The 27,061-nt window shown below is 50.3% G+C and overlaps 1 protein-coding gene across 1 annotated transcript in view; it reads left to right on the plus strand.

Moving 5' to 3' along the window:
* Positions 1-2,531: 2,531 nt before the first annotated feature.
* The window catches only part of NID2 (nidogen 2), a 69,144-nt gene continuing 44,614 nt past the window's right edge, over positions 2,532-27,061 (plus strand). The window contains exons 1-4 of the mRNA XM_077126757.1: positions 2,532-2,750; positions 3,272-3,580; positions 11,780-12,012; positions 17,471-18,108. Of these exons, the coding sequence (XP_076982872.1) occupies positions 2,532-2,750; positions 3,272-3,580; positions 11,780-12,012; positions 17,471-18,108 (1,399 nt within the window). The remainder of the gene's footprint in view (positions 2,751-3,271; positions 3,581-11,779; positions 12,013-17,470; positions 18,109-27,061) is intronic.

The raw sequence follows: 27,061 nt of genomic DNA on the forward strand, positions 1-27,061 counted from the left end.
GTGATGAATAAATTGTGAGCCACTGATTGCAACCATGCATGGACTGTATGTGTGTAAAGATCTGTTAATATAAATTTTTTTAAAGAAACAACACACATTTATTATCTCATAGTTCCTGTGGGTGTTGAATCTGGACCCTGCTTAACTGGATCCTCTGCTTCAGTTTTCTCAGAAGGCGGCAAAGTGTCACCAGGGCTGGGTGCCATCTCAAGGCTAGGCTGGGGAAGGTCTGCCCTCACGCTTCCTCACCTGGTTGTGGGTAGAATTCAGTTGCTACTGTTGGGCAGAGGCTGCCCTTCAGTGTGTCAGGTGAGCCTCCGCATCAGCAGCTGCATCAGACACAGGGAATGTGCTAACAGGATGGAAGTCACAATCTGTGCAGCCTCACCTCTGGAGGGGCATCTGTCACCTTTGCAGCCTCACCTCCGGAGGGGCATCCGTCACCTTTGCAGCCTCACCTCCGGAGGGGCATCCGTCACCTTTGCAGCCTCACCTCCGGAGGGGCATCCGTCACCTTTGCAGCCTCACTTCCGCAGGGGCATCCGTCACCTCTGCAGCCTCACCTCTGGAAGTGCATCTGTCACCTCTGCAGCCTCACCTCCGGAAGGGCATCCGTCACCTTTGCAGCCTCACCTCCGGGGGGGCATCTGTCACCTTTGCAGCCTCAACTCCGGAGGGACATCCGTCACCTTTGCAGCCTCACCTCCGGAGGGGCATCCGTCACCTTTGCAGCCTCACCTCCGGAGGGGCATCCGTCACCTTTGCAGCCTCACTTCCGCAGGGGCATCCGTCACCTCTGCAGCCTCACCTCTGGAAGTGCATCCGTCACCTCTGCAGCCTCACTTCCGCAGGGGCATCCGTCACCTCTGCAGCCTCACCTCCGGAGGGGCATCCGTCACCTTTGCAGCCTCACCTCCGGAAGGGCATCCGTCACCTCTGCAGCATTCTCCTGCTTGGAAGAAGTCACTTGGCCACTTTCACTTAGAGAAAGGAATTACCCAAGGGCACGAATGGGAAATGTTTTGTCTGTCACTCTAGCCTATAGCTTATTTCCACTAAATAAAAGTTAGACATTATCATGCTGAATTGAGAGATTTGGAAAAGCTACAAAGACCCTGCAGAAGATTTTAAATCAAGGAATAACTTTAGGTGACTTGGGCAAGTTATTTAATATCTTTGAGTCTTCATTTCCTCTTCAGTAAAATGAAATACTTGCCCCCCAAAGAAATGAGTAAACGTATGAACCAGCATAAATGTGTCTCTTATAACCACAGACAGCTTTTGACAGTCTGTGGAAGCACACTGCTTTGGGCCAGTTTTCCATCTGTGTTGATTCAGTCTGATATCTTTTACGGTTTTAAAATTTGGCCCTGTGGGTCCATAAGGATTTGTGTAACTGGATGAACACCTACAAAAATGTATCTGTCTTTCTAGAGTTCCCTAAGTGTTTTCCAGTGGTTTGCTTTTTTCCTCCTTTTTAAAATACCTTTGCTTCCAAGGAACAGATGGGGAGCCTAAGAGAGAAAACAGACAATTTGGGAAATTCCAAGCCCTTGATAATAAAAATGGTAATAAACTCTCATGCAGCTTCTGAGGCTTCGCAGAGGGGTTGTTTATTGTGGATGGGGACGCCCTCCCCCCCCCACACCCCGCGGTGCAGATGGTCTCAGGTTCCCCCACCCAAAGCTGCGCCTTGCCTCCTCTCTCACTTGTTTGCTGCCTAAACCGGGTGCCTTGCTGCACTCCCCAAACCCACCCGACCGACCGTCGCGTTTCCTGCTCTTCCCTGGTGGGTTCCACTGGGGAAGGTACTGGGCACCCCAGGGCCCCACCGGAGGCCCCCTCGCCCCCTCCCTTCGGAGGGAAGCTGTACCTAGGATCCACGCGAGCCTTGGCACACAGGCGCGCTTCGTAGCAGGACGTCTCCGCGTGGGGCACAGTGCAGAGGAGCTGACATCGCCCTTTGCTTCTCAGTCCCCGGCCCAGCCTGGGGCGGGGAGGGGCAGAGGCGCCCGCATGCCCCACCACCCCCACGCCCTGCCTGCCCCGCGGCGGGCGTTGCGGCAGTCCTCAAATGCACTGCCACGGGGTCCCCTCTGCGCTGCTGGGTCCCCCTCTGTGTTGTGTGTCCTGCTGCGCCGCTGCCTCGGGCCTCGACGGCAGCGAAGGGAGGGCAGCGGGGACCCTGGAGCTCGCCGGGAGGGGAGGGGAGGGGGCAGCCCAGGCCGTGGGCTCCCGCCTCGCCAGCTCTGCCGCGCCCGCCACCGCGGCCTTAGCAAGACCTTAATGAGAACCAGACGTGGCGGTCGCTGTCGAACGTTCTCAGACCCAGTGATTGGTGCCCGGCCGAGGGCCGGAGCCAGTCAGTTGCCTGGGACGGCCGGAGTCCCGCCCCTGCGGGCGCGGCGGGGACCCCAGTCCAGGCTGGCGCGGCGCCGCTAGAGGACGGGCGGGCGGGCCTGGGCGCGCGGCGGAGGGGCAGCCCACGGGCCGGGGCGCGCGGCGGGGGGTAGCCCACGGGCCACGCAAGTATGCCGGGAGGACCCGCGGGCGGGCGGCCGGCGCTGCTCCAGCCACTGGCGCTGTTGCTGCTCGTGTCGCGGGCCGCGGCGCTGCACCCGAGCCAACTCTTCCCCCGAGGCGAGTCGTGGGGCGACCAGCTTCTGCGGGAAGGGGACGACGAGAGCTCGGCGGCCGTGAAGCTGGCGACTCCCGTGCGCTTCTACGAAGCCCAGTTCCACGACCTCTACGTAAGTACAGTCCCTCCTGGGACAGGGCTGGCGGCCTCCCGCCTCTCCCCCAGGGCCAGCGTAGTGTCCTCTCCGCGAGTCCTGCCTCGGGAGCGAAGAAACGGCCCCAGCCCAGCTGTCCCCGACCCCCTGGGCTGGGACTCGGCTTTGCAGAATTGTTGGCACCACCCTTGTGTCCCAGGAGGAAACCAGGTGTGTTGGGGGGCAGCCGGGGGTCCAGTGAGGGCGCGGAAAGGCTTCGCAGGTCTGCGGAGCTCCGGGCTCCCGCCTCCACCCCAGCTTTTCCCCTCGGAGTCTGCGGGAAGTGAGAGGTGGGCGCGCGGGCTCGGGGCGCGTGGACCTGCAGAGCTGGGAGGTGGGACTCGCCGCTGAAGGTGCGGGAGAGGGGCCTCGGCTGGTGGGAAGCAGCGGCTCCGCCGGGGCCGTGGCAGCGCGGCAGTCCCCGCTGCGGGCCGGGTAGGCGCGGGTCAGAGCCTGCAGCGCCTAGGCGGCTAGAGCACTCACCGGCCGGTCCCCCCCAGGTCGGCACCAACGGCGTCATCTCCACCCAGGACTTCCCCAGGGAGACGCAGTACGTGGACGACGATTTCCCCACAGATTTTCCAGTCATCGCCCCCTTCCTGGCCGACCTCGACACGAGCCGGGGCCGGGGCCGGGTGCTGTTCCGCGAGGACATGTCCCCTGCGGTCCTGGCGCTGGCCTCGCGGTACGTGCGCACTGGCTTCCCGCGCTCCGCCGCGCGCTTCACCGCCGCCCACGCCTTCCTGGCCACCTGGGAGCAGGTGGGCGCCTACGAGGAGGTCGCACGAGGGGCGCAGCCCTCGGGGCGGGTAAGTGACCGCGAAGCTCGGCAGTGGCAGAGACGGGGGCGGCCGTGCGTTCAGGACTGCACACCGGGGCTTGGCCAGGGATTTCCTCTGGCCTGCTGGCCTGTGCATCTGTTAATGCACAGGTGTGGTGGGGTGGGGGGGTGGGGGTGCGGGGGCTGGTGCGCGCCTGGGGGGGCTGGTGTGCGGTTGGGGGTTGTGCTGATGCGTGCCTGGGAGGCTGGTGTGGTGCCGGGGGTCTGGTGCGCGTCTGGGGGGCTGGTGTGTGGTTGAGGGGGGCTGGTGCATGCCTGGGGGGGTTGGTGAGCGCCTGGGGGGCTGGTGCAGGGCCGTAGGCACCAGGCTTCCTCTGAATCTCCGACAGGGACCAACTTACTGACCAAGGAAAATGTTGCTCAGAGAACAGATGGAGAAGCCCCTGGGAACTTAAGGCAGTTTTCTGTTTGATTATTTATTTTTAGGGTCACCTCTAAGTGCTAAGTATCCTTCCTAATTATGTGTTTACTGAAGGGAGAAAAAAAATCAGAAAATGCAAGCAATTTTAAAAAGAACACTCATTTTCCTACCACTCAAAGATGACTGCTGTTAAAACACTGTTGGATGTAGGCTTCCGGAGTTTTTCCCTATCCTATTAATAATGAGGGGCTCAGAGTGCACGTATTATTAGTATCCTGATCCTTTTTCACTGAATGTTTATTTGCATATGTTTCAAAGTCAGTAAATATATTTCTACAGCATTTTTAATGGCTGCATAATATTACATCCAGTGGATTTACCACAGTTTACGCAACCAGTGTCCTCAGTGGTCATTGAGGTTATTTACAAATAGCAAATATTATTGATAATATTGTGAAGCACTTTTTAAATAATTTTTTTCATGTGTCCTTAGTTGATATTCCAGAAAGTGAAATTGATGGACCATGGAGGCTGCACTTTTTTATAAGGTTCTTGATTGCTCTTGTCAGATTCCCCCTGGATTCTAGTTTGCCTGAGCCGTAGTTTGCAAGAGACTGCCTTCTGCTTGTTTAATAGCTTCTCTCTGGAGAATATAAAACAACCCAGACCCTCAGTGTATAGACTGGGCAGCAGCGTTTCAAGGACTCCAAGTGGACATCAGATGGGGCAGGGAAGCTTGGCAGATGGTGGAGTAAGGGCAGCCTGTGAAATAGGACTGAGATCTAAAAAACTCTTAATATTGATTTCTAGGTTAAATCATCAAAGTGATTCCCTAAGAGTTTAAGTGCCTTGTCCACTATCCCTGAGCAGCTCAAGATGGTGGCCATTCTTTTTTATGTTCTGAGTGTAAGATGAGTATTTCCTAAAAGTTATACCAAGCAAATGAGGTACCAGAAATGAAAACCCCTTGGATTTATGATGTCTTGGCATTTAATTTTTTTGGCAGGCAACTTCTCGTTTTGTTTATTGACTAATTTTTCAAATGCCCAATGACATCTCAATTGTTCAGGTCCACAGAATACATTCAATTCAAACAGATACACCGCGCCCCATAAGCACTGGCTGGAGAGGGCTCAGAGATGAATAAGGCAAGGTCTCCACCAATGTTTGCATTTATAGTTTCTTAAAAACGCATTTGAACAATTATGTACTACATGCATATAATTTAACTATTGGAAAACAAAGAATAAAAGGAGATAAACATTAATTATAATTCTACTAACCAGAGGTAAACATTTCTAATAATTTATTGTTTTCTTCCCAAAGCTCATGCCTTTTGTGAGGCATATTCATATATGTCTGATTTAAATTTATGTTTAAATATTGTTGAGATTTATTCATTCAGCAAATTTTTTTTGCACACGTACTGTAGGTTGGAATTGGGATAAACAGTTTGAAAGGACATACTCTTACCCTCAAGGACGCCATGGTTTAGTAGGGACACTTATTGTTCAGCCTAATAAGTGAAGTCTCAACTTCAAGAGCATTTTTTGATTAGGTGGTTTGATCTGGGAGAGTTTCAGTGAAGAAGTAGCTTTGTGTGTGGGTTGACCAGAGTGGTGCATTCTCAACAGGAGGGATAGCATATGACGTGTAACTACGTGGTACAAAGGATTGCATGTTTGGGGCATTACATTTGTGTTCTTGCTGAAGAGGAGGTTTGCTGAGAAGTGAGGCTGGAAAGGCCATCCACACTCTGCTGGGAGGCTGGGCTTGGCTCTTTGGCAATGGGCAGCCTTTGAAAAATTTTAAGCTGGTAAAGAGAGAGCCCTTTTTCACTGTATTGATTAGGCAAGGGTGTAAAAGAAATACTGACTACTTAAACAATCGTTATATACATTGTTCATTCAAGTCACCATCTTGTTAAATTTGTATAACTATTTTACTGTCTTCCCATAACAGTCATACAAGATAGATATGACAGGAACTGTTGCTTGCATTTTACAGATCAAGGCAATTAGAAGTTAAAGTAATTGTTCAGAGTTCTACTGTTAGAGAGGCAAAGGGCCAGGTTAGAATACAGATATCTTGATTCTTAGTCTTTTTGTTGCTTTTGTGTTGTAAAACCCATTTTCTTGGCCAAGGTGTTGTAGATAGTGTTGTCTTGATGTGCTCTTGGTACCGAAAGAGTCCGTGGAACATAGCTCATTCAAAGGAAGAATGAGCTTGGAATAAAATCTGCTGCCAAAGATGCTTTTTATGCCAATATGACTTCCAAATTAGTATTCCAATGCTCTGAAGAAAATTCAGCTGCATCTGTCTTATTTGTTTCAACAGAGGAAAGAAAGACAAAGTTGAGTTAAGCAAGATGAATTGGAGAGATGAGCCATTGCACAGAGGTTCTGGGGTCATGAAATCTGGCTAGGGTTTTACGATCCAAATTTTATCAGGGCTTATTTGAAACTCAAAATTGCAGTACAGTCAAGATGACTTTGTTCATTATTTTTCTTCATCTGTTGCATGGTAGTAATGCTTCCCTTATCCAACTTACAGAGTGGCTGTGAAGACAATGACAATAAAGATAAAAAGGATTTTGAAAAGAGAAGTAGTTTGTGAAAGGTTACACAGTGACATTGGAAGCAATGGCCGGCAGAGCTCACCCTTCGTGGTTGTTGTGAGAATTCACTGACATGACACTTTTATTAGCCATTGTCATCCCTTTGACTGAGTGAATGCAGATGTGCGGCCTCTCTGTGTTCCTGATTCGGTCTGATAGGACCAGATTCTGGTTCTTTCATTTCTCTATCTTGTATGGATGCTCAAATCCAGGATTGCATAAGGACTCTTTAAATAAAAGATTTTCTGAATTGTGACTTTTTAAGTTCCTTTTTTTTGCGGGGGGGGTGGCAGGGAGCAAATTCATAGATTTCACAGCTGTTTTACTTTTCTAATTGAAATCGTTCTTCAGCCATTGCCATATGCTGAATTGGCTTCAGAATTTGTTTCATTTAAAAAGAAAAAGAGAATTCTGTTTGGAGAGAGAATGCCTTTTCAATTACCCATGTGGAAGGTTCTTCTGAATATTTTAAAGAGACCTGGGACTTGAGTTCTTGTGTTGATAACTCTTTGGCGATAGACTTTGGCAAATAGCTGCTTTCCTCAAAGAACTGTGTGGGTTGTATGTACACTGGCATTGTAACCTTGGAGTGAAAGGTTACTGGACAGCGGAAGATATCAGAGCAATGTTGTCTTTTCTGTACCATTTAAAAGAACTTTAGTTCAGTGTCTGACCTTTCTCTCCATGGGTGATCACAGTGGGTGTGACAGGGTGTCGTACCTGATGTTACAGCAATGTCAAGGTGTGATTACATCTAAAACATGGGAACAAATAGTGTCTATTGATTTGGTAACCTGAGATTCTGTGGACAATCGTGGTACTTCACAGAGCAAAGTGGTTGTGGTTGCTCGTCAGAGCACTTACTAATGGAAGGCAAAGAGGATTACTGTTTCCTTTAGCTGTGTTCTTGTTTTGTTTTGCTTGTTTGTCTGGCAGGGGAAGGGTTTTTTGTTTGTTTGTCTGCTCTGCTTTAGGGACGAGGGTTATGGAGAATGGAGTTACACAAATCTGTAGCATAGGGAATGTGTTTTTTGACCTGGAGTTTAAGTTGGGTTGAAAGAGCTGAAAGGATGGAGGTTGGGAATGAGGCAGCAGGAGAGATTGTTGTGAGCAGGGAGGGGTCAGGAGAGAAGGCCGGGAGAGCCGAGGCTGGGGGCATGGGTCGAGAGAGCTGCGGGTGGAAGATTCCCACGGAGGCGTCTGTGAGGGCGCCAAGGGTGCAGGTGGGTGCTGGGCTCCAGAGCCGGGCCTCCGAAGAGGGCGGCCTAGACTCTCTGTGAAAGGGCTGGACCCGAGTCTGAGCTATAGCTGTGAAGACATGGAGAAAAGAGACATTTACGGAAATTGGTCAAAGAAATGTTAAGATTTTGTTGAAAGCCACGTGTTGGGAAGGGTGTACTGTTGGGGACTTGATACTGCCGAGCATTTATCTTTTAAGTTCGGGTAGGATCTGTAGGATCTAGGCAGAGAATGAATGAGGGGCAGTCATGCATGTGACCATTTCCTAGTACAGTGGGACATGGAGAATTCTGCGAAGGAATTGGAGGCTGGAAGCCGATGATCCCACAGGTGGAGGGGACATGGCTCCGAGGACGACAGGAAAACTTCGTGACCGCTGCAGGAGCCCCCGACTGTTTAATCTTAATTTTGTAAGACTCTAAAGCAAACTCCTTTGGGACAGGGGTGACACTGTTCTGATTTGTTGCCAGATGGCTGAAGTTAATCAGATGAACTGCGAAAATTAGAAACCTTCTAGGGGCATGTTTTGTGTCCATTAGACTGGCTCTGCCAAGTGTCAGACCAGCCTGCTGCCCCAACCTGGAGGTGGGAGCCGCCTCCGCTGCGGGCTCTGGCTTCTCCCTAGGGCTGGTAACAGGGCTGCGGGACCTGGGTGCCCGGACCTGAGTGCCGGGCCGCCACGGGCGCTCAGCCTCCCTCAGCCCCCCTCGGCCACACCCCGTGCCCCCCTCAGCTGCCCCCTTGAGCCCCCTCGGCTACACCCCGTGCCCCTCTTGGCTGCCCCCTTAACTCCCCTTGGCCACACCCCGTGCCCCTCTTGGCTGCCCCCTTAACCCCCTCGACCCCCCCACTCCTCTCTCCTCTCGGGGACCCTGGGGGCTGGGAACCCATGACCCAGGTGGGTGGGCGGCGCCTGAGGGTTGGGGCTGTGAAAGGCTTGTGCCGAGGAATCCCCCTCGGTGGGCAGCGGGTCCCTGGGGTTAGAGGAACCCCCCTCGGTGGCCAGCGGGTCCCTGGGGTTAGAGGAACCCCCCTTGGTGGGCAGCGGGTCCCTGGGGTTAGAGGAACCCCCCTCGGAGGGCCAGCAGGTCCCTGGGGTTAGAGGAACCCCCCTCAGAGGGCCAGCGGGTCCCTGGGGTTAGAGGAACCCCCCTCGGAGGGCAGCGGGTCCCTGGGGTTAGAGGAACCCCCCTCAGAGGGCCAGCGGGTCCCTGGGGTTAGAGGAACCCCCCTCGGAGGGCAGCGGGTCCCTGGGGTTAGAGGAACCCCCCTCAGAGGGCCAGCAGGTCCCTGGGGGCTGCGGGAGGAGGAGCCTCAGGACTTCACGAGGTCGAGTCTTCTGCAATTCGATGTAGAATTTTGTAGAACAGAGAGAGAACCGGAGAGGCAGTTATTTGGCATGTTGGGCAATTTTTAAATAGCCAGACTCCTTTGGAGTATATTTTGGAATCATAAATCCTGCTTAGATGGAGTTGTTTCTTTCCTCTATTTGCCTTTTTTCAATGGAGACAAATAAACATTTGCTGTAATAAGTGCTTGCCCCAGGAATGGCATATAAAAGATGTCGAATAAATTTTAATGGAAGTGGATTTGTTGACTGACTGACTGAAAGAATGAATAAATGAGTGTGCGAATGCCCAGGCCCCCTGTAAAAAGCCAGGCTCTCCTCTCCACTTTATCCTGCGGCTCCTCCCATGTCCCCCATACCTCCTTCACAACCTCCACAGCCTTCTTATTTTATAGAATTTCTCTAAACCACTATTTCCTCCTGTCTTGCATTTATGATGGGAGATCAATGCCAGGAACTTAGCAAGCTTATCTTTTAAAATGGGTATCTTCCGCCTTCTTTGCTTTTCTTTCCCAAGTCAAACTTTATTCTGACTGAAATAAGACTGAAGTTATTGCATCCACATTACTTGGTGATATCTGTTGCATAGACACGATGCAGAGCGGCCTTTGTTTACATTTGGCACAAGTTATGGCTTCCTAACTTTTAGAAATTCTAGAAAGCATTCTCCGTCTTTTGTTTTTGGAAAAGAAAACTTTGCTGAACAAACAATTAGCAAATACAGCAATGACACCGATCTGAGACTCCCTGTCTACTGCTTTGGGGGGGATGGGAAGAGAGAGAGAAGACTTTTTGTAAGTTAGAGAACTAAAAACGGTTTTATAATGTTATGTTGTCCTTGATAAGCATATTGACACCTGAATTTTATTTGTCCTATAAGCAAAACCTTAAAACTCTGCTTTGAAATTAAACATTGAAAGGCAAAGTTAAGATTAGGAAAGCGCTTGAGCGACACATGGGAAAGGGCCCAGTACAGGAGAAAATGGGTGCCACATTCCTTTTCCTTGCTGTGTTTTGTTTAATAAAATAGAATGTTCTTTTCTGTACTCAATTTTGTCTGTCTAAGCAAAATGGGAAGGTAATACTACGTACCAGTAAATAATGTTTCTTAGAGTTGCATTATTTGTGAAGTACATAGTATTTTTAAAATACTTTCTGAGGTCCTTATTAAGTTATAAAAGGAGCAGACTTTAGAGAGAGAGGTATTCTCAGACTCCTAAACATAACATCTTGGTAACAGCCACAGGATCTGCTAGGAGGGAAAAAATAGCAGGATGAGGTATAAACTAATCACAAGAGTTTTTGTTGAACTTGAAAGCATTATTCTGTCAAGCCCTGGGCTCAACTCTGCGGCTCGCTCTGGCTCCGGCCTTGTTGCCAGCCTGCCTTGGCCCCTGCCGTGTTTATGAACTGCACAAGCACTTCTGTGATGCTGCCTGCCCCAGCCCCGAGTTCTGGGCCCACCCTCCTCTCCGACCTCGCCCACCTTGCCCCTTGCTGCTCTCAGAATTCTGACTGCACTGGCTCCCTCTTCTAAACCCCCAGCCTCCTGGTCAGTCTTCCCGTCCTTGGCTTTGGTGCATCAGCACCGAGTGTGCTATCCCCTGCTCAGTAGGCACTGGCTATTTGAATCAATGTGCAAATGAATAAATGAATGGAGTTTACAAACATGTAACTGTTCACCATGAAACACCCACAGAGGTATTATGGGGTGGCAGAGAAAGGAAATAGTTCTGCAGGGAATCACACAGCACCTCGGAGGGGCAGCATTTGCAGCTTGAGCGGGGTTTCCAGGCCTAGGGAAATGACCACATGTACAGAAGCACCAAAGCACAGGGTACAAATGCGGGATGTTAAGAGTCTGATGAAGTTGTAGGGGAACTGAGCCTGCTCGGAGAGCTCGTACCAGCTGGCGAGTCACCCTGAATGCCCTGCTAGGGTACACTTAGAAGGCTCAGGGTGTGGACTTGGGAACTGACTGTAGGTCGATGTGTTAGCCCTTGTGCCTCTGTCTCTTCAGCTGTGAAATGGGGGTACAGTGACTCTTGTACTGGGGTGAAACGATAAATGAAAAAGAAAAGTGAGCGAGGCTGTGAGTGCAGACAGGAGGCCTGGCCCTGTGCCTGCCCACGTGGCCGCTCAGTAGTCAGTGAGTGAGTGGAGGACCCAGACAGGAGGGGCTGGGTGCCTAGGGAAGTGGGCCTGGTCAGTGGCTGTGGAAATGGACAAATTAGTACCGCTGCTTATCAGCCCTGAAAGAGGGTTAGATGGAAGGAGTTTGAAACCTTAAAAAATATTTTTAGCCTATGTTTTATCTATGCACATTTAAACTGTTGATCTTAAAATTGATAAAAGGTGATTCTTATAATAAATGATATAGCTTATAAAGTTATATTTGTAACTTTAAGAAGAAATTTTAAGGAATATTATCATTATTATTAAAAAAAAACAAAACACAGTTTGGAGAAAGCCAATGAGTGAGTCCCGGAGAAGGGGGAAAATCCTTTGAGCTGTCTGATGTTTTGCTTGCACTCCAATTTTTGGTTTGTTCCTTTCTTAAGGATGTTTCTAACATGTGTTCTCATATATTTTCTTTTCACAGCTGAATACTTTCCAGGCTGTTTTGGCGTCTGATAAGTCTGATACCTACGCCCTCTTTCTTTATCCTGCCAACGGCCTCCAGTTCTTTGGAACTCGCCCCAAAGAGTCTTACAATGCCCAGCTTGAGCTGCCGGCCCGGGTGGGCTTTTGCCGAGGGGAAACCGACGACCTGAAGAGAGAAGGGCTGTACTTTAGTTTGACCAGCACTGAACAGTCAGTGAAAAATCTTTACCAGTAAGTAAAATAGGACTTAAGCCCTTTCCTGCTTGAATGTCATTGGACCTGTAGAAGCTGCCCAAATTCAAGTGACCACAAGACACTTAAATAATACCCTGGTGGACTCTCAGCAAAATCAGGAACTAGATTAGACGCTGGGAGAATCACGGTCACAAAATATAAAAGGTCCTTTACTTCTCATGCCCTGTTGGGTGCAGATAAAGGAAATAGAACAACATGTGTGTGTATTTGCAGGACCACTAAGGCGTGCCATGAAAAACATTGCTTTTGGAGCCACATAAAAATATCCAGTCATATAACTGCCCAGATTGAGGTTTTCCAGGTTAATCATTTTACAGGAAGACACATTACAGTTTAATCTTTTGGATAGATACATGTTAAAATTTAAATGACGAGTAATGTAATTTGAAGGAAAAAGTATTGATAGGTTTTTAGAATACTCAGGATTTTTCTGTGGTTTCATTGCCTGGAATCATACTGATTGATTGTCCATGAGGTACACAGAATTAAACCCTTCCCTTGCTCCCATCAGCAGCTTACTTTGCTGCAGTAATGAGCCCTTCCCTTTCTGTCTGCCCAGTTTGTACCGGTGTCTCGGTTAGCAAAAGCAGACTGATCTCAGGCATTTTTTTTCTTGATGTATTTGCTTTTATTCGTTTCCCAACTCCTGGTCTGGAAGCCACACAGTACAAGTTGGCTGTTACCTCGTCTCCCTAACCCGCTTCACAGTTTCATGAAATCACTCCCGGGTACTGAAATACCTTACATTTTTGCATGCCATTTGCCAGCTACCAGAGAGCAGGGAACTGCAGCCAAATATAGTTACTTAGGGCTGATATTTATTAAGAGCTTAGTATTTGCCAAGCATTGTGCTGAACACTTTCCAGATATTGTCTTCATTAAAACTCACAAGAATCCTATGAGGTAAAACTGTTTTTAAAACACAAACAGTGACTCCTAAGGTAATCCATGGCCTAAGCTTAACAGTTCAATTATAGAAATGTGTTTTCATCAGTTGTAGCAAATGCACCATATTAATACGAAGTCTTAATAATGGTGGTATAGGAGGACCCTGTATTTTATGCATGATTTTTCTGTAGACTCACAACTTCTCTTAAAAAAGAAAAAAGAATCCTATAAGGTAAGTACCACTATTTTACAAATGAACTTAGGGAAGTTAGTTGCCTGTGCTCTCAAAATTAAGTGGCTAAGCCAAAATTTAAGCACAGGCCTGGCGCTCTGAGCTACCTGCCATACCTCCTACCTGCCACGCCTCCTGCAATATAATTATTTTTAAGGAGAGCCCCTGCTGAGTCCTTGCCTCCTTCCCCATCCCCATGACCCATACTGGGTGTCTTTGGGTCTCCTTCCTAGGCTGCCTTTTAGTCTAGAATGGAGCAGCTTTAGCTCCTGAATGTTTCCCCCCGCCCCCGCCTCCTGCCCTGGAGTCCGTGGATCATTGCTCGTTGCGCCCTATTGGGAGTGAACCTGGCACCGGCGCTGCGGAGGCTTCCGGGGCCAGGCCCTGCCACCGACAGTTTGTGCTCTGCCGCGGTGGACGGAAGTGGACGGACAGTTGTGAATGCGTGGAGGGGGTAGAGTGAGTGCCCATGCCCGCAGGTGCGGGAGGCAGCAGGCCCCCAGGAGCCCGTAGGGAGAGCCAGTGTGCTCCCCCAGCGCCGTCGCGGAGGCCCAGGGACCCGTGGGAAGAGCCGGTGTGCTCCCCCAGGAGCCCGTGGGAAGAGCCTGTGTGCTCCCCCAGCCCCGTGCGGGGGCCTCCAGGAGCCCGTGGGGAGAGCCGGTGTGCTCCCCCAGCGCCGTCGCAGAGGCCCAGGGACCCGTGGGAAGAGCCGGTGTGCTCCCCCAGTCCCATGCGGGGGGCCCCAGGAGCCCGTGGGGAGAGCCGGTGTGCTCCCCCAGGAGCCCGTGGGAAGAGCCGGTGTGCTCCCCCAGCGCCGTCGCTGAGGCCCAGGGACCCGTGGGGAGAGCCGGTGTGCTCCCCCAGCGCCGTCGCTGAGGCCCAGGGACCCGTGGGGAGAGCCGTGTGCTCCCCCAGCCCCGTGCGGGGGCCTCCAGGAGCCCGTGGGGAGAGCCGGTGTACTCCCCCAGCCCCGTGCGGGGGGCCCCAGGAGCCCGTGGGAAGAGCCGGTGTGCTCCCCCAGGAGCCCGTGGGAAAAGCCTGTGTGCTCCCCCAGGAGCCCGTGGGGAGAGCCGGTGTGCTCCCCCAGGAGCCCGTGGGAAAAGCCTGTGTGCTCCCCCAGGAGCCCGTGGGGAGAGCCGGTGTACTCCCCCAGCCCCGTGCGGGGGGCCCCAGGAGCCCGTGGGAAGAGCCTGTGTGCTCCCCCAGGAGCCCGTGGGGAGAGCCGGTGTACTCCCCCAGCGCCGTCGCTGAGGCCCAGGGACCCGTGGGAAGAGCCGGTGTGCTCCCCCAGGAGCCCGTGGGAAGAGCCGGTGTGCTCCCCCAGGAGCCCGTGGGGAGAGCCGGTGTGCTCCCCCAGGAGCCCGTGGGGAGAACCGGTGTGCTCCCCCAGCGCCGTCGCGGGGGTCCCAGGAGCCCGTGGGGAGAGCCGGTGTGCTCCCCCAGCGCGGTCACGGGGGCCCAGGGGCCCGTGGGAAGAGCCCTTGTGCTCCCCCAGTCCGTCAGGGGGGTCCCCAGGAGCTATGTGCACAGAGCACTTCTAGCCACCATGCCTTCCCCCATTTTCATTTTTGAAGTCTGTGAATTCTTTGATAAGAGCAAAATAAATGGTCAAAATGACCAATGAAGGTACTTTTCTTTAGTGGATTTTTATAATATAAAAAATAGAATAAAATGCAAACAATATTGAATAATGTGAAAAGGAAGTGAAAATCACTCATGGCCACTACTTCAAGTGATAACCAGCGTTAACAACTCTTCCAGAATTTAGACACATGCAAAAAATAAAAAAAAAAACAACAAGAAAACATGAGTGCTTTTGCTGTACATGTGGTATTTTCCTGCTTAACACTACATTATTATGGGCATGTGTTATGGACATCTTTCAGTCAGATCCCTGTGCATATTACCATTTTAAGACTATAAAGCATTGCACTCTATATGTTCAGTATTATTAAGACAGTAACTTAATGATGAAACTTTAATATGTTTTGGATTTTTTTGGTTATAAATAACCCTTCTGTAAACAGCATATTGTACATTGTTCACATCTCATTTCTCCTCCAAACAAATTCCTAACAGTGGAATTGCTGAGACAAGGGATGTGTCCAGTTGACCGTTTTGCTGCCTGTTAGCCAAATGGCCCTTCAGAAATGTTGCACCAACTTGTACCCTCGTCTGGTGTGATGCTGTGGTTGACAGTGTCTGTTCCCCATAAGATTTTATTCTTTTTAATCTTTGCCAATCCGATAGGTATAAAATCTTCACGTTTTTACTTTGATTTCTTTGATTACTAGTAACACTACACATCTTTTCATATGTTTAATAGCCAATTATATGTCTTTCTTTGTCCCGATTCTTGGGTGTTTCCTATGGCTTGTGTAGAAGGTCACTAAATAAGTAAGGAAAATACAGACGAGACATGAACCTTGTGAATATTTTTATTCAGTTGTTGTTCGTCTTTATGATTTGTAAGTTGGAAGTTCAGGATTGTTGAAGTTGTTGATTTTTTCCTTTATGATTTTGGGCCTTGATACTGTCGTTAAGCATTTCATGTGTTTTCTCACTTAACCCTCCTAACAGCTCGGGGAGGAAAGCAGTGACATCCATTTTGTAACCGTGTTTTCCTCTGTAGGACATAAAGTTCTTTCTGTCACTAGGCTTTACAGAGGACCTCGGATTTCAGGTAGAGTCTGAAATCCATGGTACTTTTGTGCACCGTGACAAAAGCCAGGTTAGTGGCTTATATTTAATCAGGTTATTTTATTTAGCTTTTATTTTTCGTAATTTATATTTTCCTTCTCTATGAAGCTTTTTATAGTTTTCTGTTTCTAATGTCAGAAAAAAAATTCACAGGTGTATCACCTCTAATGTGACAACAAACTCAATATCCTCAAATCTTCAGGATTTTCTCTTATCTGCTCATTTTCCTTATTTGCTTGCCCAAAATACCAACATTAATTCTTACAGGCTTAATAAGTACACATAGCACATTGCACAAACGATCACAGTTTTGCTTTCTAGGCTCCTCTTCTTCTAGATTAGCTACAACAGCAGCAGCAGTGACGACAGGTAGACACACACACACTCAGGCAAAGGGGAAAGAGATGCTGTGGGCTGTCTCAGCAACTGGAAATCCAAATGAACAGAACGAGGCCTACCCAGATGAGCTGCAGCCTCTTGTTCACATACATTCAATGAATTTATTGTCTTATTACTCATTAATTCTTAATCCTTGCTGACTTGGAGGCAATTCCATAGCATGGGAGACTCTGAGCATGGTCTTTTTGACATTTAACCACCACAGTAAATAAACTGGAATACTCGTGCTTCCCAACCCTTGTTTGTTCAAGTTTTTCCATAGCTTTAGAGTCTTATGTGCAGGTGTTCAATTCAAAACGTATGATTGACTGGGGAAGGATGGATCACTGGGCTCTTCGGAGGCCGTGTTCTCCGAGGGAGAAAGTGAACCCTCTCTAGTCTCAGATGTCTCTGCAGAGACCTCTTGTCATGACCCCTGGCTTCTGATTAAGCCTCTTGCTCTCTTACTTTCCCCTTAAATTTGCCTGCATTTGATCAAAATTTGGACATTTTATTATTTTTAACTTGTTGCCTTGGTTCATTGTTCTCTGAGAACTGGTGAATCGACCATGTGGGTAAGTAGTGAAGCAGCTTTAAGGTCATGCTGATTCGGATGCGGCGGGGGCAGTGGTTTTCCAGCCTGACTGCTGAGGCGCTGACATGGGTGCGGGACTGAATTCAGACCCAGGCTCTGCCAATGCCGAGTTGGTGCTTCAGGTGCGCTCACCTCCCTAGACCTGTTTTCTGCCCTGCGGAGTTGGCATGACAGCTGCCCCTGCCTCGCATGGCACGCACGGGCACAGGCTGACGTACAACTAACTCTTTCAGGCAAATAGTGGTCATTATTATGTAAGTATTGGGGGAAGACTTTTAAGCATATGTTTTCTTGAGTGTGTAAGAGTTTTCCAATAGGGAAAGGATAAGATATTCCCACATTCCCTGCTTGTTTCCACCCAGCGGGTATTTAGATAAACCATTTGGATTGCTGAGTGGAATTATAACGATGGTGGAGCATTTGTGGACGCACAGCCTCTGAAACAAAGCCAGACGAACGGTGGTTTGCTCACAGCTCCCTGTAGTGTCCCTGGCTACCCTGTCATCGGCCTCCAGCTGGGAGAAAACATCAGTAGGTGCCGTGGGTCCAACCTCGGCAATCTCTCAGCTTTAGCGTCAGCTGCTCATGCGTGGGAGGGGCGGGTGGGCGCCCATACAGTGACCTCTTCCCTTCTCACCTAGACTCAGCAACCTGGGCGTCGCCGGCGTGTGGGCCTTTCACATCGGCAGCGCCTCCCCGATGGCCAACGTGGTGCCGGCCGCGGTGCCCACCCGGGCCCACCCCCCAGCGCCCCTGGGACCCTCGCTTGGCCACGTGGCAGCCCCGGAGGACGCCGACATGGAGGGCCATGGGGAACACCATGAGGACAGCGGTGTGGAATACGAAGACCCCCCGAGCGGGCCGGGGACGGCAGGGGACGGCCACAGTGGGACGGCAGCCTCCACCCCCTCGGCAGCTGGCCCCATGCCTCCGGCCGCCAGCCTGTCCCCGCGGCCACCCCTAGTGCCTGGGGACTGGCCACCCACCCCCGAAGCACGATGGGCCGTCCCGGGCCCTCAGACCCGAGCTGGGGAGCCCCTGGGCGAGGCAGGCGCCCCAGATGCAGATGGCCTCGGGGAACCTCCCGGGCCCACAGGGGCCGCAGGCTTGCTGGGTCCCCTGGAAGCCACCCCACCCTACCCTGGTGGCGGGGCCGGGCCTTCGGGAGCCGGCATCTCTGCAGCCCCCCCTGACGGAGAGGCGCGTCTCCCGCACTGGCCAGCACCCAGCAGGTGGTCCGAGGCGGCAGAGGAGGGCGAGGCCCACGCCAGCACCCAGGGTAAGTGTGTAGGCGCTGGGGCTGCCTCCTCCTTCAAAGGCTTGTTTTGTGAAAGTCAAGAATGTTCTCTTAAGCAAGTAGGTGAAAAGTTTAGCAGAAAGAAAATTGGAACTGATTTTCAAACCCTGGGCTTCAGGAGATAAAGTAAGTTTCCCCAAATAAATCTTGGCAGGCACACTCAGTTGTGAAGCTCTTGACCATTAATAATGTTTTAAACAAAATGGGTCTCAAAGTGAGTGGGGGAAGAAATGAGCGGCTTGTGCCAGCTAAGTTCTCAAGTGTAATAAAGCATTTCAATTGGAAAGTTCAGCCACGGCCAAGCTTCCTACACATTTCAGTGTGTGGCTCAAGGCTGCAGTTGAAGGAGCCTGTTGGGCTGGCTCAGATGGACAGGCCAGGGACTTTGTTATGGGGTCCTTGAGCTCCACTTGGCTGGAGGGATGCATTTCAGTGTGTGGGAGAGGCCGCCCGTGGGGAAGGAGAGCTAGACACCTGTGTGTGCTGTCATTTCTGGGTCATGGCTGTGCAGCTGTGCTCTCCCTGGAGCCTCATCCTCATCCCGTGACTCACTGACCGGGATGAAAGGCGAGCAGGGAGATGCCAAGAGGTCACCATTGCAGCCGTGGCCAATTACTGCAGACATGGAACCCGGGTCATCTTCTCTTCCTAGTTGGAACTTGTCATGTTGGCCTTCCCTTCCCAGTCAGGGATGTAAAATCAAAGTGAATGGGAAACAGGCCACGGAGTCGTTCTGTTTGCTGCAGTGACAGGTCATCAGATCTCCTGTGAGAGAGGGGAGGTCAGAGGTGAAAGGCGGAAGCACTCCTCCGGACTTTTTGTTGTTGTTGTTAGGAAACAAACATTTTGCTTTCATGGAAGAAACAGGCAGACTGAGCAGGACATGTGTGCGGGGGAGATTCTTCTGGGTTATTTTGCTGGGCTATTGATCTGTAGGATTCTGCTTAGAGAGGTGCTTTATTTTTTAGGAGGAGAGAAAACATTTTGTGATTCGCAGTATGGGGTAACGATTAAGAGAAGAGCCTTGGCGTGGGACTTAGATGTGAGGCCTGGTGGCCGCACTCACTGGGTGGGCTGTGGGATGGGCAGCCCCCAGGCCTCCAATTTCTCATTTTTGGGAGGGTTGAATGAGGCATTGTATGTGAAGTTCTTAGGTTAGTTTCTGTACCGGTTGGTTCTTACTCAATGCTGGCTGCCGTTACTAACTTTAGGGGATTTAAAACGGTGGGGAAGGGGATGGGGGCTGGAGAGAGAACGAAGAATGTGCTAAATAATTTTGCCTTAATTTATGTGTAAAGGGCCAACATTCCTGTAAAGTTGAAGATGTGGATTTGATTTGAAGATGTTAGGACCTTCAGACCTTTCTGACAATCTCCTGAATTTTCTATATGAGCCCTCTCTCTTGAAAGAAATTTTAAGGCCAAGAATCAAAAATTTTCAGCAAAGAGATCTTGAGGGAATGAGGTATTCCTGAATGATGTCTTCATATGTGGTTGTAATGTCCTGCCCTGGGAAGAGCTTCGAGTATTGAAAAGCAGGTCCCTGGAGTCATTTATTGATGAGTTAGAAAAGGGCTGCTTGCCCAGCCTGTGAGGCATTGAGATAGCTGGGGTAGCAGTGGAGGAGGTTTAGGGAATGGCCAGTGAGAAGATCAGAACGCAGCAGCCTTAACCCTTCTGAGGACAAACTGGTATTTATCAGCTGTTGGATGGGCTCTGACACTGACATACAGGAAATGGCAAGATGCACATGAAAAGGCTGGTTAAGACACTGAAATAAGTTTCAGAACCTTGGAGAAAAACAATCAGAAGCCACCACATTAGAGAGCAGAGAAGGGAAACTTGAAAGGTGAGCCTCTGTTTATTTTCACCTCAAGCTTTAGGGAGATTGCATGAAGAATAGAAGGTTGCAAATGTTAATTTTCTTTTTTTTTTTTTTTTGGTCATTGATGAACCAGAAGGTGCATCAGATAAAGCGGACTCCATTTGGGAAAGATGGTGAGGTGGGGGTGGCAGACACACCCGCCCAGCATTGCCTGCTAACCCTCCAGCCACGAGGCATCTTGCTTGCACATTTCTACCCATGGAGTATAAACAGCTTGGGTTTTGGCATTAGATGATCTTGGGCTTGATATATATACTCTGTGGAAAGACTTATATACTCTGCGACCCTTGTTTTCCTCAGCTATAAAGTGGACATGATGCAAACCTCCTTAAGTTGCTGTGAGAAAGTAAGATATGGAAAGCACCATGCCCAATAAATCCTAATTTCCTCTTTGTAGTGGTCACTTCGCTAAACCAAAAAATTAATTTAAGGTTTATTTAAAGGCTCAGAAAATAATCTCTCCCTCATCTTTTTATTTTAATTTTCTTTTACAAAGAACTCTTTGTACAGACCTTTCTTTTGGTTCAGAAATCTAGATCCTTTTCAGATCATGTTTACCACCAGAAAGGAATTTCCTGACCACACTCTAGTTTAGGGTTTATATATATTTATTTGCTTTGTTCTGCTTTCATAGGCCACGGGACCAGCAATAAGAGAGTTTAGTATACTTTCTCTGAGGTGTCTCATCTCTCCACGGTGCTCCAGTAATTTTGTTGTCAAGTTAGAAAGTTACCTGAGCACCTACCATGTACCGTTTGCAGAACGAGGCACTTGCGGAAGTTCTCACTGGCTTATGATGAGCACGCACTGTTACCCTAAGTCAGAACTTTGCTTTAGCTTGCATTGTCATGTTGACTCCTCAGAACAGCTCTGTAAGATACTGTCATTTTGCAGAGAAACTGAAGCCCAGGAATACTGAGGAACCTGTCTGAGTTTACGTAACTAATAAGAGGCAGACCAAGACTCCAAGGAGGTCATGAAAGAATTAGGAAAAGGTGTCAAGTAACAGAGCAAGCAGGAGAATGTGTGTCACTGCTGTACGGGAACTGCTGGGCAGGAGGGGCCCAGACCCGACCTGAGAGTCAGAGTCCAAGTAAAGAGAGGGAAAGAGTGGGGAAGCATTCTGGGGAGGGGATGCCATGAGTGGAGGTAGAGAGGTGGAAATGGGTCGAAGTATTTGGGGGTGGGGGGCAGGTTACAGAGGAGCTGCCAGTGAGGGCTTCAGCTGCCCAGGACCTGGGACTGCCTGTGCTACGATCAGCGAGGAATGAGGTTGACTTCCGGGGGTTTTAGGGGTCCCTTAGCCTGTGGAGGAGGTACTGTGCAAAGCTTAATTTGGCTTCAGCCTGTGCCATCAAGTAGAAAGGGGGAAGGGCGCTGTGGCTGTCAGGAATCCCAGTCTTCTCTACTTTGGGGTCCTCTCGCCTCTAGTTGGGTGGCAGTCACGCTGGGGCAGCCCAGGATGGAAATGGGAACTTCTCTGCAGTGCCAGTCCAGTGCCACCTCTGCCCCCAGGAAGGGCTGCAGTGTTTTGCCCGTATGGTGCCCGTGGGGGGGGGTGACGTCCTGCAGGCTCTCCTGCCCAGTCCAGCCCTCCGTGGGGGAAAGCCCGTCTCCCGGGAGCACTGCTGGTCTGCTGAGGCTGCTTGGAGGGAGGGTTCCCCTCCTGTGGGGACACATGTCCCAGGAGATTCCTCGGTGGGACGTGGCCTCCTTCTTTCTCCAGAAGTGGGGAGAGAGCCCATACACGTCATGGCAGCAGGATGGCCCCACCCGGGCTCTACTAACTGTCTCCCAAGTGGCACTCTGCACCGAACACACCCCTCAAAACCAGCAAGCACGAAGACACGAGGGCTGGGGGACAGCCTGCTACTGTTTTTAATTTCAATGTTGGTGGTGGTTCCTGTTTTTTCTTGTAGTCTGTCATTCTTATCTTTTATGGGAGCGAGGAAAACTTAGAAAAATCTGCCCTGTGGCAAAAACATCGGTTCTTTTTCTTGACGTAGTATAAAACGTTGTGAGAAGGAAAACTCACTCCTGCTGCCATGGGATCATGTGGCGGACAGGACTCCTCACTGCATTCCCAAGGCTCTCTGACCCCTTTGATGAGCTCCGGCCACGCTGGGGGCTAACCGCTTCCCCCTGGGCCGGGTTAGAGCTCTCGGCCACAGAAGCCAGGCAGGCGCAGGGGCTGGAGACAAGGGCTTAAGTGTTTCTGGACAAACGGAGATTGAAGGAGGGTCAGAACAAGTACAGAAGTTTCCATTTGTGTTAAAAACTCCCAGTTACAACTCTCAAGTGCTTTGGCAGTGCCTTCACTGTTTTCTTCTCCTTCTTAAACATCCCTACTCTTTTCTCTTCTTATTCAGTATGTGAGAACAGTAAATGGAAAAAGTTATGAGATTTGAAAAATCCCCATATTAAGGTTCCTTTAGCATCATTAAACCTCAGTTTAAAAATCTGTTAAAAAATAAACTCTGGGCGGGCAGCGATGGCAGAGTTCTCGCCTGCTGTGCTGGAGACCAGGTTCCATTCCCACAGCCTGCCCATGCAAGCAAAAGAAAAGAACTACAGACACGGCCAGCCTCCGTCTCACCGCTGTGCCCCAGGCATGGCGGCAGGTTGGTTTCTTTGGCACTTTTCTCCCTGGCAGAGCTCCCTGCAGCGTATGGATTCTGGGAGGCCTGTTCCACTGGAGGAAAGCTGAGTGTGGGACCGAATCCACCTGTGTCTCACTCACCGGTGGCCCTGGTTTAAAACACTCACACACCCAACCTCGACCTTCTGAAGCAGAATCTGTGTTTTTAACCTGGTGGTTCTGATTCCCGCTGGACTTGATAACAGCGAGTATGCAGTGGAAGGTGTGTGGGTTTACTGCCAGAAAACCATCCCATCTCTGAGGGCCTCTGCTTCCTCAGTTCTAAAACGGAGATGATACCTCCTTGCCAGAATAGGGAAAAAGTGGTGAAAATCCAGTTGAAAACTATGACATAATGGGGCATACAAATGGCCATTGAAAATTTTAAAACGCCACTTTGTCTGTGATCATTGCACATCTCGTTGGCTGGGACCCAAATAGTGAGTCACAGCCTTCAAGTACCTTCAGCATCTTTGACTCCAACTGCAATTCCCTAGAAGTTTGAGAATCACACTGAGACAGAACTCTGGCTTTTCTTTGCACGCTGGTGTTTTCAGGTCCAGTTCGCGCCTGCCCACCCTTCCTCAGGGAAGGGACCTGGGGGTGTGGACTTCCAGGTTCTCTGCACAAATAAACTTTCATGTCATTTTCTTGTGGCTCAAGACCTAAACAGACCACCAAACACTGAGCTCCACTTACCAGAAGGCGTGGGGTGCCGGCCAGAGCTTTCCCTGAACGTCTGCCCTTCCCGGGAGCTGCAATTGGTCAGGTTAAATTCATGACATTGATGGGCATTCCCTAGCTCAGAAATAGCAGCTTCTGAACACCCCACATAGCAACAGCACCCTCCTGGGAATGGAATCACCTGAGAAGCTGCTAAAACACAGGTTCCTGGCATCCACCCATAAAGTCAAAATGAGTAGGTCTAAGGCAGTGCTGGGAGTTTGCATTTCTAACAGGCATCCCAGGTGATTCTGATGCACGGTCCCTGGAATCCGCCAGGAAGAAACACAGCACTCCCTCTGAAGGGTTGGATAATGCCGTGCTGGGGTGCAAGTAGCTATCAAAGCCAGCCTGGTGCGTCCTGGCTGCCCCACAGCTCTTGTGCTCTCCCAAACCTGCTCCTCCACCTGCCATGTCCCCATGCCGGACCCCTGACGGCCACCCCAGACGCCTGGTTCCAACCGGCAGGCCCTGCACCCTCCACCTTCTAAACGTTGCAGGTCTGGTCCCTTTTCGTCCTCTTTCCCGTGAGTCCCATCGTGCCTGTCTTCTCCCGCCCTCCGTCTCGCTCAGGCTAATGCCAGGTCCCGGGCCACGATGTGCAAGCCATACCTGGGCTCTCAGGCTGCCCTCCGGCCTCCTCGCCTCTTCCCTCACCTCCCCGGATGCGGGGCCTCCACTTCCACTCTCGGGTCAGCTTCTCCTGCTCCTGCTCTGGCCCCTGCTCCAAGGACATCGTCTCCGGAGGGCGCCTCCGACGGCTCTGCCCGCAGGAGCAAAGAGCACCATCTCCTCCTTCCCTGTGTCTCCCCTGCTTTATTTTTCTACAGCATTCTGAGCACCGCCCACCGTGATACCGAATCCCCTTGTTTACGGCTGCCCCAGGACAGCATCAGCTCCACGGCAGGGATTTTTGCCTCTTTTGCTCCTTTCTATATCCTCGATTCCACCACCAGTGCCAGGCCCATAGTGAGTGCAAACGGTAGCTGTTTGAATTATTACGTGCGTGAAGTAAAATGTAAGGGGTATCTCCTTACCTCCCAGCTGTCGTGGTCAGTGTCCACATTAATGTATGCATCTGTGAGTGGTCAAGCAGAGGGAGGGCCCTCGCCACCCCTGGCAGGGAGAGACCCCACCCCCTTTTCGTAGTCTTGGCTCCCACAACCTGGGAAAGAAAGCTTGTGTTCTTGGCTTAGTAAATTCTACCCTAAGGGTATAACTTTCCACAAAATCTGTTAAAATTGCTACCTAGGTCCCAAGGCCAGTTTACCAGTAGCTATTTAATCCATCATAATTACAGTGTCCACCTCACAATAACCTTTCATGGGCATCTAACCACATTTATTGAATTTTTTTTGTAGAAAAATGTCTGTTCCAATCAGCTTGTAAACTTCTGCACAGTGGCATTCCTAAGTCCCCGCATCATTGCTGTTCTCCACTGTTTTTACCCATATTTAAAAGCTGACTACACTTAGTTTTTTTAGTTAAATAAGTCGGATTCTCCGTGTCTCCATCCCCAGCCTCTCCCTGCTTTGTAGTTCAGCCTTAGAATAGGAATCGGGTTGAAGATGTTTTCACGAAATGCAAACAATCCTCATTATTCACGGATTCTGTACTTGTGAGTTCTGGCAGACCTTACCCTTGGCCTCGTTTGTGGGCCTGCAGAGCCCTTGCACCATCCCCGGAGGTGGGACAGGACGACCTCTGCCTTCCCGTTTGAGCTCTGCTTTGTGACGAGGGTGTCATCGTCGTTGTTGATTATTTAGCGCTTTGTGGTCCGTGTTTGTTGACGGCTTTGCTGTTTGGGAAGGCGCAGACGCGTGGAGATGCCCTGCACCGTGAGTGCCGCAAGGCTCTGCGGGGTCCGCGCGCGGCGGGCCAGCCTCCTTCCACCTGAGTTCCGTGCTTCTGGCCTCGGGCTCCACGCGAACAACTCGATCCGATCAGGGGCCGCTTCACGGAGTCGCAGGAAACAGGGCTGCGTGGCGCGGCCGACCAGGCCTGCGGCACCGCCCCGCGTGTCCCCCGGCGCTGGCTCAGGCAGAGCTGCTGCAAAAGGCGGGACCAGCTGGGACGGAAAGAGGCGATCAAGTTAAACCCATCATTTCCTTAATGCAAGGGGAGGCAGGGGAGGGGGCAGAACAGTCGGTAGGTTCTGGGTTTGTTATTACCTGTATTTCCTGAAAATGACAACTCTTTGGACCTGCATCAGTTTGCCTTTTTAGCTTGCTTCTCAGGAGTACTTAAACAAAAGTGATGTCTATCTGTGTTTTTTTTGCAATGCAGCTATGAGGCAGGGGGGTGTCACTTGGGATTTAGAGATGAGAAGGCTGCGGCAGCCCCCGTGTATTTCTGTAGTTTGGCACACCGAGCAGCTTCCGAGGTTCTTGGGGCTCTTTCTGCCGTGTCTTCGGGAGAGTTCCCCGACCAGCGGCCGGTGTCACTCGCACGCCTGTGGGGCTCGAGGGGCTGCCTTTCTGTTTTCAGACCTGTGACTTTCTGAGCTGGAGAAAATCAGGACTTTGGCACATTCACTTTATATTCAGTGTTGGGTCCTCCCCCCCTTTCTTAAACCATCGATGTACAAGTGATATATTTCCTCACAGCAACCTCAGTGATGTTTTTATTATGATCTACTCTGTTTTTTTCCCATCTTGAATTTTATGCTACTTTCCTCTTCAGAAATGTTCAGGGTTATGCCTGTTTTCTTTCTATTTTTATCAAAATCTCTGACAGTTGAGAAATCTGAGTCATCAAAGCCTATACCAAATCTTGAGTTATCAGCTTCATCCTATGTTCCTAATCAGATGTGCCACTGAGTCAGGTTTATCTCTTTTTCCTGCCAGTCCCTCAGCCTGCTGCTTTCTTAAGGATCTGTACACAGCAGGGGAACGCACTGTCCCAAAGCTGCTGCTACTCTCATATCTTCTTACCTGTCTGGGGTTTGTTTTTTCCCTCCATGTAATACCACCTGGAACAATCTTCTGTCTTCTACCATTAAGCCTGATTTATAAAGTATAACTTAAATTTTTCTTGCTGAAGCTTGTACTGATCAGCTGCTTAAACCCTGCCCTGGGGGTAAATGCACTTGGGTTTCATTGCAGAGGTAAACGTCTGCAGCCAGGCTGCCTGGTCTCGAGTCTTGCTCTGCCCGATGCCTGAGCCTTCAGACAAGTCACTTGAACACTCAAGATGCTTGGTTTCTTTATCTGCAAAGCAGGCATTGAAAACAGTCCCTGCTTGTAGGGCTGTTGTGCAGATTACGAGCAAAGCTCTAAGAGTAATATCCGACATAAAATAAGTACCATTTAAATGTTAACTTTTATTATTCTTTTACGTGCTGATACAAGGCTTTATCCTGGCTGTATTGTTACATATGCTATTATATCTTCCCTATTAGTTGGTTTGCTTTCTCCTTTTAATGGAGGGGCGGGGGTGGTGCATGGTCTGGGAACCGAACCTGGGTCTCCCTCATGGAAGGCGAGCATTCCGCCACTGAACCACGGTGCACCCAGCTTGTTTGCTTTCTCTTCTGACCTAGGATACTGGGGGAATATTGATCTTTGCATTTCTTCTTTCCCTTCTCACTTCCTCCTTTTCAGACCCCTTTGCTCAGGACTCAGTAGCACTGTTTTCCCCAAGAGCAGGGCATCTTTTCTCCTTGGAAGCTGGCGCTTGGCACTGATGTCC

Source organism: Tamandua tetradactyla, chromosome 14, assembly GCF_023851605.1.
Source record: "Tamandua tetradactyla isolate mTamTet1 chromosome 14, mTamTet1.pri, whole genome shotgun sequence".
Lineage (NCBI taxonomy): Eukaryota > Metazoa > Chordata > Mammalia > Pilosa > Myrmecophagidae > Tamandua > Tamandua tetradactyla.